Raw genomic sequence first — 16,152 nt, forward strand, 5'->3', positions numbered from 1 at the left:
TCAGGGACAGAGTCGACACATTCCCACGGGGGAAAGGAAGGACATCGAAAGCGAGAGCTCTCTGGAAGACTAAAGATGTGGAGATTAAAATGAAACAGATAAAGGAGGTTTATGACACGTGTACGGTTCATAACACGGAAGAGAACCAAACTAAATATGAAAAGTAGAATAAGTGGAGCAAAGAGAGAATGTGGTAATAGATTAGTGGCGATATTAAAAAAGGAATACAAACGTATTTTATGAATATATTAATCGTGAAAGGATAGGTAATGGAAGGGTGGGGCCGATTAGAGACAAAAATGAGATCTTCCTGTGTGGGCAGAAGGTATGTCTGAGGTACTAAATGAATTCTGCGCATCGGTCTTCACGAGATAAGAGGATGCTGCCAATGTAGCAGTGAAGCAGGAGGTAGGAATGATATTACACAGGCTAAAATAGAAAAAGATGAGGTGCTTAAATGTTTGGCAGTACTCAAAGTAGAACAGTCACCCGGTCCAGATGGAATGCATCCCAATTTACTGATGGAAGTAAGGGTAGAAATTGCGGAGGCTCTGGCGACAATATTCCAATCCTCCTTAGATATGGGGGCGGTGCCAGAGGAATGGAGAATTGCAAATGTTATACACTGTTCAAAAAATTGAATACAATAACCCTGGAAAGCATTAATTGGCACTTGGAAAATTCAGCACTGATTTGTTAAAGGTGTTCAAAGTCATGAAAGTTTTTGATAGAATGAATAAGCGGAAATTGTTTGCAGTGACAGAAGGATTTGAAACCAGATTTAAATTAATTGACAAAAGAAACAGAGGCGACATGAGGAACCTTTTTTTAAACAGAGAATTGTTACGGCATGGAATGCTTTGGCTGAACGATTGGTGGGAGCAGATTCAATCCAATATTTCTCAAGGAAATTGGAAAATAATTGATGGGGAAAAATACAGTGCTGTGGGGAAAGACCAGCGGAATGGGACTAATTGGATAGCACTTTCAAAGCGCCGGCACACGCAGGATGGGCTGAATGGCCTCCTTCTGTGCTGTGACATAAAATGATACTACTTTGATACGCAGCGAGTTCTAGTGATCTGGAATGCGCTGCCGGAAAGGATGGTGGAAACATATTCAATAATAACTTTCAAAAGATAATTGGATAAATACTTGAAATGAAAAAAAAATCAGGGCTATGGGGAAAGAGCAGGGAATGGGACTAATTGGATAGCTCTTTCAAAGAGCCGGCACAGGCACGGTGGGCCGAATGGCCTCCTCCTGTGATTTACCTACTATGATAATATGACACGATGATGGTGCCAGTGACCAATGCGTTAATTACGCGAGGGGTCGAGGAGATCCCGGGACTGTAGGTGTCGGTGATCAGTGTGTTAATGGGGCGGGAGGTAGAGGAGATCACGGGACTGTATGTGCCGATGACCAGTGTGTGAATGGGGCGGGAGGTAGAGGAGATCCCGGGAATGCAGGTGCCGGTGACCAGTGTGTGAATGGGGCGGGAGGTAGAGGAGATCCCGGGAATGTAGGTGTCGGTGACCAGTGTGTGAATGGGGCGGGAGGTAGAGGAGATCCCGGGACTGTAGGTGCCGGTGACCAGTGTGTTAAAGGGGCGGGAGCTATAGCAGGTCCAAGGTTTGTAGGCGCCGGATGGTTTCTGGGAATGTACGTGTTTACCGGGTGCCCCTGAGAATGTGTTTACCAGATGGGACCTGGAAACTTAAGTGTTTACCGGAATGTGCCTGAGAATTTGAGTGTTTCCGGGTGGTCCCTGGGAATTGTCATTTTTTTTTACCGAATGGTCCCTACGAATGTAAATATTTACCGGACGGTCCCTAGGAATGTAAGTGTTTACCGGACGGTCCCTAGGAATGTAAATATTTACCGGACGGTCCCTAGGAATTTAAGTGTATACAGGACGGTCCCGAGGAATATAAGTGTTGACCGGGTGGTCCATGGGAATGGCAGTGTTTACCGGATGGCCGCTGGGAATGTAAGTGCTGACCGGATGGTGGCTGGGAATCTAAGTTTTTACTGGCTGGCCCCTCGGAATGTCAGTGTTTACCGATGGCCCCTTGGAATGTTCTTGTTTACCGGAATGTTATGTGAATCCTAAATGTTTACCCTATGTCTATTGGAAATGTATGTGATGCACGGATGGTCCCTGGAAATGTAAATGTTTGCAGGATGGTTCCCGGGAAGGTTATTGTTTAAGGGATGGTCCCTTAGAATGTAAGAGTTTGCCGGCTGGTCCCTGGAAATTTAAATGTTTAACGGATCGTCCTTGGGAATAGAAGTGTTTCTGGGATGGTCCCGTGGAATTTAGGTGTTTGCCGGCTTGTCCCTCGGATCATAAGTGTTTATTGGATGGTCCCTGGAAATGTAATTATTTACCGTATGGTCTCTGGGAAGGGATGTGTTTACCGAATGGCCTCTGGGAAGGGATGTGTTTACCGAATGGTCTCTGGGAAGGAATGTGAATACCGAATGGTCTCTGGGAAGGGATGTGTTTACCGAATGGCCTCTGGGAAGGGATGTGTTTACCGAATGGTCTCTGGGAAGGGATGTGTTTACCGAATGGTCTCTGGGAAGGGATGTGTTTACCGAATGGTCTCTGGGAAGGGATGTGTTTACCGAATGGTCTCTGGGAAGGGATGTGTTTACCGAATGGTCTCTGGGAAGGGATGTGTTTACCGAATGGTCTCTGGGAAGGAATGTGAATACCAAATGGTCTCTGGGAAGGGAAGTGTTGACCGAATGGACTCTGGGAAGGAATGTGAACACCGAATGGTCTCTTGGAATTTAAGGGTTAACCGGATGATAAACGGGAATGCAATTGTTTACTGGATGGTCGCTCGTAATCTAAATGTTTACAGGATGGTCCTTGGGAATGTCCGTTTTTATTATCGGAATGTTTCTGGTCCCTTGAAGTGTTTACCGGATGGTCCCTGGGATTTGAAGTGTTCACCAGATGCTCCCTGAGAATGTTAATGATTACCAGATGGTCCCTGAGAATTTAAGTGAATACCAGATGCTCCCTTGGAATATTAGTGATTATCGTATGGTCACTGGGAATGTTAGCGATTACTTTATGGTCACTGGGAATGTAAGTGTTTACTGGATAGTCACTGGGAATGTAAGTTTATTGGATGGTCCCTCGGAATATAAGAGTTTATCGGATGATCTCCGGGAATTGACGTGTTGACCGGAAATTCCCTGGGAATATGAGTGTTTATCGCATGCTCACTGTGAATGCAAGTGTTTACCGGATGGTGCGTGGGACGGTTCGTAATTACCGGATGGTCACTGGGAATGTAAGCCTTTACTGGATGATCCCTAGGTGTTTAATGGATGGCCCCTTGGAATGTTACAGTTAATCGGATAGTTCCTGGAAACTGACGTGTTTCCCGGAAAATCCCTGGGAATAAAAATGTTTTATCACGTGCTCGCTGCAAATGCAAGTGTTTATCAGGTGGTTTGTGGGAATTGCAATATTTGCTGGTTGGTCGCTGGGAATGTTAGTGTTTAACGGATTCTCCCTGGGAATGTAAGTGTTTAACGGATAATCACTGGGAATGTAAGTGTTTATCAGAGGGCCCCTGGCAATGTAGGTGTTTACTGGATGGTCCCCGGGAATGTAAGTGTTGACTGGATTGTCCCTGGGAATGCAATTATTTACTGCATGATCTCTGAGAATGTAAGTGTCTACCGGACGATCCCTGGGATTGTATGTGTTTACTGGACGAACTCTGGGAATGTAAGAGTTTACTGGACAATCCCTGGGAATGTAAGTGTTTACTGGACGACCACTGGGAATATAAGTGTTTTCTAGACGAACTCTGGGTATGTAAGTGTTTGATGGACGAAGTCTGGGATTGTACTCGTTCTCGTTCCTCCGACAAGTCACCTTAGATTGTGCGCAGGCAGATTTTTTTAATGGCCTGGTTTAAATTTGAGACTCCCTCTCTCCAGATCATTGGCCACTCTGGGATGAAACCGGGGTAGAGTGGATTGGACACAATATTAAATAGAGTTGAGTTCTATTCAGAAAAACCTGCGTCTCAACCGGTTATTTAATGAATTTAACAATTACAGTGAAGTGATAATTCACCACATTTTTCAACTGGTCTCTGAATTTAGTCTGGGTCACTGCATAAATAAAAGTGTTTGTGCTACAACTAAGAAGTTGCAGCATAAATCCTGTTTCTTGTACAAATCTAGGAAGAGCTGAAAAAACACCAAGAACATAAATCATACGGTTCCATACAGATTGCATCATAAGCATTGCCCATAACAGGATGAAATTCCCCGAGATAACAAACAGTAAAATGATGGATTTCCTTCGGCTCACCATCTCTGGGTCTCTCGCATTCTCCCCCGTGTCGTGGCCCCGGAGTCTCCTGCGGGCTCTGTTTGCCACTAAAATGTTTTTGACGATTAAAGCATTGAGCAGCAGAATCAGAATAAACGGGACAAACGGGGTGAGAATATAATGAAGGAGTTCGATTGCTGTCCACAATTGTGAATCAGTAACTCCGGGTGTAACGGAGCAAAACCACGGATCATTATCAAGTTTATATTTACCCGTATACATAAAGTACCAGGTGATGTCCTTTAAACAGCTCAGTACAGACACTGTTCCGAGAATCACAGCCGCCGTTTTCTCGGTACAATATTTAGTTTTCAGCTTTTGGCAACAAATGGCCACAAATCGATCAAAGGTGAAAGTGACTGTGAACCAGACCGAACAGTCTGTGGCTGCATAAAGCAGGACGGCGTGGATATTACACACGGGGAAGTACAACAGGAAAACAAATCTTTCGGAATAAACAATCGGAATCTGCCTCAATATCAGATCGATGATAACGACCAGTAGATCCGCCGCTGCCATGGCCACCAGGTAGCGAGTGACACATTTGGAGAGACCGCACTTTCCCCGAGACAGGTTCACAATCGTCACTAAGTTAACTGTAAGGAAGGCAAATTAACAGGGAAATTATACATCAGGCTGTGAACAAAAAAGCAGTTTGAAGGAGTTCAGAGTGAAATCTGCAACTCATTCCTGACATTCAATAATAGAATCTAATTCCATTTCCTTTGGAGCTGACGAGAGGGTTTATTGTTAACATAATCGGTGAACACAATAAATAAATGGGAAAAATACATGATGAAAGTAACAGGTGTAAGATCAATGAGAGATTAAATGACAGCTACCGACAGCCCAACAGATAAAAACACCACCCGAGGTCACCGGGACTGAAACACCAGAACCTCTCAGGAATCCTTCGTGTCCCGGGATCAGTTAACACTTAGAGCGCTGCGATTCGCTTCTGTGCCCTGTATTAGGGAAGGGGAAAATGCCACTTGGATTCCTGCTCCTGGTTAGAATATTAATGCGGTTTCATTATATTGAGAATTGAAATGAATGCAACAGTAAACTGCAGAAAATGCAACCTTGACATGCAATAATTACAAGTAATTGTATTTAAAATGCACTCATGTAAATTTTAATATAATAAATACAAGTGGACTGCAGTTGTAAACATAACTAGGCGTAAAAAGTGTTTTAAAGATTGAGTTTTCGACATTTTTGTTGAAATACACAAATTGCAGCTCAGTGAAAGGAAGATTTTCCAAATAACATCACAATAACATGAGTAAGAATGGACTGTGACTTCAAATAGTTTGATATAATTGACCATGTAATGTTCCATTAATTGCATTGATTAGTGTCGAAATCAGACGAATTATCCAATAAGCATTGTGGTCGGTGATTGATTTTTTTAAGTATCCGAATATAATTTGGAGAGGTTTGTCCTTGTACTTTTTTCACCATTGTTTGGAAATTGTGAATAGAAAAATAGACGAGGGTTTGTAAACGTTTTTCATTATCCTCAGTACATCAGTTCCCATCAGCTGAGATCGCTTATCCTAAAGTACAGAAGAAGACTCTGGGACTCACTGAGAGATTCACTCAACTGTGCCAGACGGGCGTAGGTTTCAACTGTAATTTCAAAACAAAGATGGGAAATAAATATATAGCAATGTAACTGAATGAAAATTTTGTGAGAATGTAAATTACACTTGTAATCATATTCTAACCGGCAGAAACCTTGACACTAATAAAGAACTAGAGATGTTAGGAAATGAGACACTGACTGTTCAAAGTCATCAACGCATTTGGAAGAGTCAAAAAGGACAAACTGTTTACTTATCGGTAACCAGAGGACACAGATTTAAGGTGATCGGTAGAACAGCCAGAGGCGACATGAGGAAACATTTTTTTCACCCAGCGAGTTGTAATGATCTGTGATTCACTGCTTGAAAGGATGGCGGTAAGGCAATTCAACAGTAACTTTCAAAAGGGTATTAGACAAACACTTCAAGGGAAAAAATACAGTGCTATGGGAAAGAGCAGGGGAATGGTACGATTTGGACAACTCTTTTGAAGAGCCAGCACAGGCACGATGGACCGAATGTCCTCCTCCGGTGATATGCCTACTATGATACCATGACTGGAATTAAACCATGAGCGGATATTTTCAGACATTTAAAGGCGTGTTTGTGATGTGCCAGGATTTGCTCCTGTGACTCTGTGCAAGTTACCATAAAGGGCAGAAGGTGGAAAGTGTCCTAAACCATGAGCACATTCGTCTGCTCTGTTAGAAACGTTCAGTGCAGATAGCAGACTGAAAGTTGTTCAAAAAATAGACTCGTCCAATATCATTGCTGCAGTTTGATACAGAATATTTTAATCTTGGTAACACGGTATCACGTGCAGTATCAATAGCGGACAGAAGCCTGGATAGATTGGGAAATGACAAGGAGAGAAACACAGTTAAGCATAATGTTCAGAATTCACAACTGGATATAGAGATTTACCCGCCACACCAATAGCAGCAAAGATATGCCAGTATTTTCATCAATCAATATGATAACAAAGACACAAAAAATTAAAACACAGAATGGCATTAAAAACTGAATGTCCCAAGGTAAACAGCAAGAATAATATTACAGTTAAACATGGTTTATTGAATTAATAACTGGATGTAGAAACTTACGAGGAACACCAGCAGCAGCGAGGAGGGGATAGTAAATCTTCTGTATATCCTGAAATACTTTTATTATCCGAAGTTGATGGAAAAGGTATTGAAGATCGATCGGCAAATCCATGATTTTAATTCTGTGAGAGTGGCTGATGGCTTTTTTGCTGAAAGCTATGAACTGACTGTATAAGATGACACGGTGAAGAGAGCTCTTTATTTAAAGCAGGGAGAAATCCCCAAGTCACATAATTAAGCGTCATTGAAACTGGCATTAATCACAGTCATTTAACAAACAGACTTGTTGTCAGAATAACACTTTTCTACATTAGAACATAGCTTAACAAATAAACCACATTTTTAAATTGAAGGTAAGCGAATGCGAAATATTTCATCTGCCCATAAAATACCGAGGAGAAAACAGATAGAGCGGAGTTCCTCCTCCTGTATTGAGCTAAAGCGGAGGAACAAATACAATATAGTAACAGAGAAAAGCAAGGAATGACAGCAGAAAAAAGTTGGATCGCAGAACCTGGTTCTCTGTTTTATTCCATCCCAAGCCATCAGGGTACAAATTTCACGATAAATAACTTTTCTTAAACTAACAGAATCTCACCAAGCACGGATCCCGGCGATGGAACGATGAACTGCTCCCGACTCAGGCCTTAAACTAGAACAAGACAACAACAACGTGTTTCTAAAGAGTGACCTTACCCAGCCAAACATATTATGGTGTTTACAGAGGGGATGGAAAAATAAAAGGAGCAAAGGGTTAACACCAAGGAATCAAAGGGATACGTATAAAATATTAACAAATGAGATAAATACCCTGGAAACATCTGAACACTCCATGAAACCCATTCGAAGCTTTTGCAGTCTCGCAGAATAAAACTGTACACTTTAACAGTCTCATAGAAACACCCTGGAAATATGTATAAACTCACACAACTATCACAGAGAGATAAACACAATCAGAGAAACAACCTGTCAATATTTGTACAATCACACAACTATCATATAGACAGGAACGCACGCAGAGAAACAACCTGTCACTATTTATAGATTCACACAACTATCATATCGACAAGAACACACTCAGATAAACAACCTGTCATTATATATAGATTCACACAACTATCACATAGACAAGAACACACTCCGGTAAACAACTTGTCAATATATATATATATATATTCACACAACTATCACACAGACATGGACAAACACAGAGAAACAACCTGTCACTATTTATAGATTCACACAACTCTCATATAGACAGGGACAAACTCAGATAAACAACCTGTAAATATGTATAAATTCACGCAGCTAACATTTAAGTGTGAAGTGATGCATTTTGAAAGGGAGAATAAGGCGAGGCAATATGAATTAAGTGGGTGCAGGACTGGAGCGACCAGGGTGTGAACATATAGAAATCTTTGTAGGTGGCAAGACAAGTTGAGAAGGCTGTTAAAAAGTAATGTGCGTTCCTCGGCTTTATAAATTGAGGCACAGAGTATTAAAGCAAGGAAGATGTGTTAAACCTTTACAAATCCCTGGTTAGGCCTCGGCTGTGGTATTCTGTCCAATTCTGAGCATTACACTTTCAGAAGGATGTCAAGGCCTTGGAGGTGATGCAGGAAATATCAACTAGAATGGTGCCAGGGATGAGGGGCGTCAGTAATGTGGAATGATTAGAGAAGCTGGGATTGTTCTCCATAGATTAGAGAAGGTTCAGGAGAGAATTAATAGAGGTGTTCAAAATTAAGAGAGGGTTTGATAGAGAATAAAAAAAGAGGAACTGTTTCCACTGGCAGGAGGGTCGACATCCAGAGTACACAGATTGAAGATAATTGGCAAAAGAACCGGAGCAGAGATGAAGAGCAATTTCTCTCTGCATCGAGTTATTGTGAACTGGAATGCACTGTCTAAAAGGGCGGTGGAAGCAGATTCAATAGTAACTGTCAAAAGGGAATTGGATATCTACTTGAAAAGGGGAGTTGCCTTGGGATTACTCAACATTGCCGACAGACCCCATGAAGTGTCATGGCTTCAGCTCAAACCTCTTGCGGATTATCACCATTATCGCCGTCCCTCAGCTGACGAATCAGTACTCCTTCACATTGGACATCACTTGTTGGAATCGCTGAGGGTAGAAAGAGCACAGAATGCACTCTGGGTGGGGGGATTTCAATATCCATCACCAAGATTGGCTCCACAGTATCACCAGTGACAGGGTTGGCCATGTCCTGAAGCACATCGCTGCCGGACTGGACTTGTGGCAGGTGGGGCGAGAACAGACAATCGTGAATGGTGGAGGGCAATGAAGCCATTTCCCCACAACGCTGCAAATATTTCCTTTTCAAGTATATATCCAATTAACTTTTCAAAGTTACTATTGAATCGACGTCCACTGCCCTTTCAGAAAGTTCACTCCAGGTCATGACAACTCACTGCATAAAAAGAATTCTCCGAACCTCCCGCATGGTTGTTTTGTAAATGATCTTAAATCTGTTTGCTATGGTTCCGACCCTCCTGCCATTGGAAACAGGTTCTCCTCTTTTACCATTTACTCTTTCAAAACCTCTCGTAATTTTGAACAGCTTTATTAAATCTCCCTTTAATCTTCTCTGCTTTCAAAAAACAATCCCAGCTTCTCCTGTCTCTCCACATAACTGAAGTCCCTCATCCCTGTCATCAATCTGGTAAATTCACACTACACAAGTGCCAAACAATGAACATCTCCAACAAGGGAGATTCTAAACCACCTCCACTTGATCATCAATGGAATCACCATTATCGAATCCACCATCATCAACATCCTAGGGATCACTATCGACCAGAAACTCAACTGGACCAATCACATAATCCCCTGGCTATTGGAGCAGGTCTGAGGCTGGGTATTCTGTAGCAAGTGGCTCACCTCCTCACTCCCCAAAGATTCACCACCTCCTACAAGGCACAAGTCAATAGTGTGATGGAATAATCTCTGTGGACAGGGGTAGGCCAGGCGGTGAAAACCCAAATAATTCGAATAACATTATTACACATTTCTCAATATTAAAGACACTTGCACATATTAAAACTAGGAATCTACAAATGAGCAGATTCTAAGACGTCATATTCAGGACAATATTCGAAGCTGTGAACAAACATTAATGGACTCACAATCAGTAAGAGCAGACTTGTTATGTTCCAGGCACCGGGACAGATAGTCAGAAGACTGAGTGAATGGTAAAGACTAATAGGGAACTTTTCAGAAAAGATGAGATAGTGAGATACAAACCGTGAGAAGAACAATGGACAATGAATATGTAACATCGCACAGACTCACTAAAGAGGATTACATAATTTACAAGATGACTCAATGGATTAACAAATCATCACATGGAGCAACGCAACAACAACAACAACTACTACTTCTACTACTACTACTACTACTACTCACATTTATCACCGTCTTAAAAGTAGTAAAACGTCCCAAGGCGCTTCACAGGAGCACAATGACACAACATTTGACACCGAGACACATAAGGAGATCTTACATCAGGTGACCGAATGCATGGACAAAGGGGAAGGTTTTTAGGATCGTCTTAAAGGGAAGAGAGAGAGGTGGAGAGGCAGAGAGCTTAGGGCCGAGGCAGCTGAATGCAGGTCAACAAGGCCATAGAAAGTGCCAACAAAGCACTGGGGTTAATTTCGAGACGAGTAGATTTCAAAAGCAGAGAGTTTATGTTTAATTTATATCGAACCTTGGTTAGAACCCACTTCGAGTACTGTGCACAGTTCTAGTCCCCATATTACAAAAAGCAGAGAGAGGCACTGGAAAACGTTCAAACAAGATTTACAATGAAGATATCAGAACTGAGAGGTTATAACTATGAGGAAAGATTGAACAGGCTGAGGTGCGTTTTTCCAGAAAAAAAGAAGTCTGAGATGTGAACTTATATAGATCATTATTATTATGAAGGGGTTCTATAGGGTAGACATAGAGAAGATTTTTCCAGTTGTGGCGGAGACCAAAACTGGGATGAATGAATTCAGCAATAAATCCAATAGGGAATTTAGGAGAAACTTCTTTACCCAGCGAGTGGTTAAAATGTAGAGCTTGTTAGCAGAAGGAGTTGTTCAGGCGAATAGCAGAGATGGATTTAAGGGGAAATTAGATGAGTACAAGTCGGAGAAAGGAATATAAAGATATGATGATAGCGTGAAGTGAAGTAGGGTGGGAAGAGGCTCGTGTGGAGCATGAACACCGGCATGGAACTTTTGGACCGATCGGCCTGTTGCTGCGCTGTACATTCTCTGTATTTCCCTCTTTCTGCTTGGTTTTGTTATTTTGAGGGAATAAATATTCGACAATGTAGATTCATCTTCTGCAAGTAGACTTCCGTAGGAGATCCTCTCTCGCCACGGGATGTACGAATGCCGGACAGACTGAAGACTCTGAGTTAGAAATGATCGTGTGTAGAACACATTCGGAACATGTAACGCCCAGTTTGTGAAACTGCCACAGCAGGACTCAAAACTGCAATTCCCTGATCATAGCACAACACGCATCTAAAGCAAATGCCTTATCCATTCCGCCTCGCGGCCACTAACTTATTACTAAAATGAATTGGAGAGAATTCTGAGCAGTTTCGGGGCCAGTCATATCCAGAGTGAAAGGATGAAAGAAAGATATCAGGTTTCGAATAACTGAAAAGATCAGCTGCGAGAAGCGTTAGAATCTGCCCGGGGAAAGCCCAAAGGATTTTGAGTCCAATGGCCTGAAATTACATCCTTTTGAAACAGACACAGACACAGAATGATACGAGACTGACAGCGCATACCTTTTAAATAGACGCAGAATGACCCGGGACTGACAGCAGATACCTTTGAAACAGACACAGAATGATCCGGGACTGACAGCACAACCCTTTTAAACAGACACAGAATGATCCGGGACTGACAGCACATCCCTTTTAAACAGTCACAGAATGATCCGGGACTGACAGCACATCCCTTTTAAACAGACACAGAATGATCAGGGACTGACAGCACATCCCTTTTAAATAGACACAGAATGATCCGGGACTGATAGCACGTCCCTTTTAGATAGACGCAGAATGACCCGGGACTGACAGCAGATACCTTTTAAACAGACACAGAATGATCCGAGACTGACAGCACACCCCCTTTTAAACAGACACAGAATGATCCGAGACTGACAGCACACCCCTTTTAAACTGACACAGAATGATCCGAGACTGACAGCACACCCTTGTCCGTCTCTCAGTCTGTCTCCCTTTGTCTTTTTTCTCTCTCACCCTTTTTCACTTTCTTTGTCCCTCTCTCTGCCCCGTCTCTCTCCCTTCAACACTTTTTATCTCTCTCTCTTTTTCTTTCTATCTCGCTATCTCCCTATTGTCTCCGCCTCTTTTTTTCTTCATCTGTGCCCTCTCTCTCTCCCTCTTATCTCTGTCTCTATCTCTCACTCTCTCATTATCCCTCTGTCCCTCCATCTTGTCTCCCTTTCCCCCTTCTTTTCTGTATCTCTTCCTCTCTCTCCACCCTCTCTCTCTCTCTTCGATTTCTGTCTCTCCCTGTCATTATCTCACGGTTTTGATTTTACTTCCTTAATCTTACCTCCGCCTCAAATCTTTCTCTGTCCCTCTCTTTCTGTCTTTCTGTGTCTGCTTCATCGCTCTTTCCCTCCACACTCTCTCTCTCTCTCTGTCTTTATTCTCTCTGTCTCTACTTTCTCTTTCATTCTCGCTCTGTATCTCAATCTGTCTCCCACTCTTATCTTTCTCTTTCTCGCTATCTCTCTCTGTCTCTGTCACTCTCTGCGTGTGTTTCCTTCTCTCCCTCTCTCTCTCTGCCTTTCCTTTCTCGTTCTCTCCCTCTCTCACCCTCTACGGTCTATCGCTCTCTGTCTCTCTCCCTTTGTCTCTCAATCTATCTCTACCCCTGACTGTCTCTCTCTCTGTCTCTCAATCTCTCCCTGTCTCTCTTGACTCTGTGTGTGTGTGTGTGTTTTTATCTTTCCCTTTCTGTGTCTTCCTCACGCTCGATCTTCCGCTCCTGTCTGTCCTTCTCACTATCTCTCTATGTCTCTATGTCTTGCTCTCCCTCTCTCTCTCCCCTTGTCTGTCTCTCTGTCTGTTTCTTTCCCTCTGGCTCTATCTTCTTCTCTCGCTCTGTCTCTGTCTGTCTCCCTCGAACTGTCTCTCTCTCTCTGTCTCCCTCTCTCTCTCCCTCCATCGCTGTATCACTCCTGGTCAGCAGTGCCCCCTGGTGGAAGGTGCGTCAGGTGCTAACACCGAGTCTCTTTTCTGACACAGGAGATCAGGCCCTTGGGGTAAATTGCCAAAGAGGCATTCTGCCTTTGTGGAAACCGTCCCTCAGCAACAGTCAGCACCTTGCAGGGGATGGGAGGAGGGAGAAAGAAAGTTCAATATTAAATGAATCACTAATGTTGCAAAAGTTTTTGTTAAATGTGGGCGGTCAAACTTACATGCATTTCACCGGACAGTGAGATCTGGGGGTATATGTGCACAGATCGTTGAAGATGGCAGGGCAGGTTGAGGAAGCGGTTAAGAAATCATACAGGATCCTGGGCTTTATAAATAGAGGCATAGAGTTCAAATGCAAGGAGGTTATGATGAACCTTTATAAAACACTAGTTCGGCCACAACTGGAGTTCTGGACACCGCACTTTAGGAAAGATGTGAAGGCCTTAGAGAAGGTAGAGAAGATGTTTACTAGAATGTTTCGAGGGATGAGGGACTGCAGTTCCGTCCAGAGGCTGGAGAAGCTCGGGTTGTTCTCCTTCGAGCAGACAATGTTGAGAGGAGATTTGATCGAGGTGTTCAAAATCATGAAGGGTCTGGACAGAGTCGACAGAGAGAAACTGTTCCCATTGGGGAAGCGGTCAAGGACCAGGGACATAGATTTAAGGTGAGTGGCAAAAGAACCAAGACGACATGAGAAAAAAACTTTTTAAACAGAGAATGTTCGTAATCAGGAATGATCACCCTCCTGAGGGGTGGTGGAGGCAGATTCAATCGTGGCTTTCAAAAGGGAAATGGAGAAGTACATGAAGGGAAAAAATGTCAGGGCTACGGGCATAGAGCTGGGGAGTGGGACCAGCTGGATTGGTTTTCCAGAGAGTCAACACGGACTCGACGGGCCGACTGGTCTCCTTCCGTGCTGTAACCATTCTGTGAATCCATGATTCTAACAGTCCTTGGGGTGAGCGGGAATGCTTTCGTCAAAGGTGCCATCTTTTGTTGGCAGGAAGTTTTAAAGCTCAGCGTTCATTGAAACTTGAAACACAGGAGTTGGCCATTCGGCCTATCATGGCGGTGTCGGCTCTTTGTCGGTTATCCAATTGGTCCCAATCACCTGCTCTTTCACAATAGCCCTGCAATTTGTTTGCCCTTCCAGTATTTATCCAATTCCCTTTTTTAAAGTCATAATTGCATCTGCTTCCTCCACCCTTTCGTGCAGTGCATTCCAGATCAAAACAGCTCGCTGCGTGAACGGAATTTCTCCCCATCTTCCCTATCTAGTTCTTTGGCCAATTATCTTAAATCTGTTTCCTCTGGTTACCGACCTTCCTGCTAATCGAAACAATTTCTCCTTCTGAACTCTATCAAAAACCCTTGTAAAAATCAACGCCAGCCTGAAGAACAAAAAAGAGTTCCGTGCGTGTAAAGGATTAACTGTCAGAAGTGGGATTCGAACCCACGCCTCCAGGAGAGACTGCGACCTGAACGCAGCGCCTTAGACCGCTCGGCCATCCTGACATGGGAAAATTCTCTGGTTGTCGGTAAATCCTGGAGGGAGACCGAGTGACCGGGATACCCGCTCCCCGGATTGTCCTGTGCCTGTGCTCGCTGAATGGGGAGGTTTGTTCGGGCCGTGGAATATTGTTTCCTGGGGAGGGGCAGCAACGCGCGGTCTGAGACTGGATTCGGTGCTTTCCATCGGCAGCGGTTGATTGTAGCAAGAGAGTCCGGAGATGCGACCTGAATGTTGATGCTGTCGTGGCCTCACTCACTCCGGGAGCTGGAGAACAGCGAGAAACTGATGGGTTTGTTGCTGCATCCGAAACGCGGCTTAGAGTTGTTGCTATTAACGGAGGCAACGCTGCAGAATCCTTTAATGATCGCTCAGAAATCAACTGAACCCTGCCGGAATGTGAATACCACTTTACTTTTCCAAAATAAGGGGAGCGACATTCATTGTGGAAACAGGGAAAGAGTCTGGTGTCGCTCACTGCATAAATATCCATGTCACAGCGAGCCAGCTCTCCTGCAACCAGTGAGTCCTCCCTTCAGACTTTGTCTGTCAAGAAGGATTCTGATTTCATAGATTCATGGAATCATAGAAAGGTTACAGCACGGAAGGAGCCCATTCGGTCCATCGATCCCGTGTTGGATCTATGCAAGAACACTCCAGCTAGTCCCACTCCGCCGCTCTTTCCTCGTAGCCCTGCAAATTTTCCCATTCAATTACTGATCGAGTTCCCTTTTGAAGACCATGATTGAATCTGCCTTCACCGCCCCCTCGGGCAGTGCATTCCAGATCCTAACCACTCGCTATGGAAAAAGCTTTTTCTTCATATCACCTTTGCTTCTTTTGCCAATCACCTTAAATCAATGTCCTCTGGTTCTTGACACTTCCGCCAATGGGAACAGTCTCTCTCAATCTACTCTGTCTTGCCCGTTCATAATTTTGAATACCACTATCAAATCTCTTCGTAATCGTTTCTGTTCCAAGGCGAACAACCCCAGCTTCTCCAGTCTATCCACGTAGCTGAAGTTCCTCATCCCTGGAATGATTCCAGTAAATCTCTTCTGCACCCTCTCTAAGGCCTTCACATCTTTCCTAAAGTGCGGTGCCCAGAACTGGACACAATTCTCCAGTTGTGGCCGAACCAAAGTTTTGTAAAGTTTCATCATGACTTCCTCGCTTTTGTAATCTATGCCTCTATTTATAAAGCCCAGGAACCAGTTTGCTGTTTAAACCGCTTTCTCAACCTGCCCTGCCACCTTCAACGATTTGTGCACATAAACCCCCAGATGTCCCTGTTCTTGTACCCTTTAAGAGTTGAGCCCTCTAG

The 16,152-nt window shown here is 43.6% G+C and overlaps 1 protein-coding gene and 1 non-coding gene across 2 annotated transcripts; both read right to left on the reverse strand.

Annotated features, from left to right (window-relative positions):
- Positions 1-4,069: 4,069 nt before the first annotated feature.
- LOC137315174 (probable G-protein coupled receptor 139) lies at positions 4,070-7,173 on the reverse strand. The gene is made up of 2 exons (XM_067980054.1): positions 7,062-7,173; positions 4,070-4,968 (listed from the first exon to the last, which is right to left on the reverse strand). Exons 1-2 carry the CDS (start codon positions 7,171-7,173, stop codon positions 4,070-4,072), a joined length of 1,011 nt encoding a protein of 336 aa, XP_067836155.1.
- Positions 7,174-14,750: 7,577 nt separating this feature from the next.
- trnal-cag (transfer RNA leucine (anticodon CAG)) lies at positions 14,751-14,833 on the reverse strand. Its single transcript has one exon. It is a non-coding gene; the product is annotated as a tRNA-Leu (tRNA).
- Positions 14,834-16,152: the final 1,319 nt, after the last annotated feature.

Source organism: Heptranchias perlo, unplaced genomic scaffold (assembly GCF_035084215.1).
Source record: "Heptranchias perlo isolate sHepPer1 unplaced genomic scaffold, sHepPer1.hap1 HAP1_SCAFFOLD_54, whole genome shotgun sequence".
NCBI classification, from domain to species: domain Eukaryota; kingdom Metazoa; phylum Chordata; class Chondrichthyes; order Hexanchiformes; family Hexanchidae; genus Heptranchias; species Heptranchias perlo.

Coding starts and splice junctions, on each gene's coding strand:
- LOC137315174 (XM_067980054.1), bottom strand. CDS start 7,173: ATGGATTTGCCGATCGATCTTCAATACCTTTTCCATCAACTTCGGATA. Junction 4,969..7,061: donor CGCTGCTGCTGGTGTTCCTC/GTAAGTTTCTAC, acceptor CCTTCCTTACAG/TTAACTTAGTGACGATTGTG.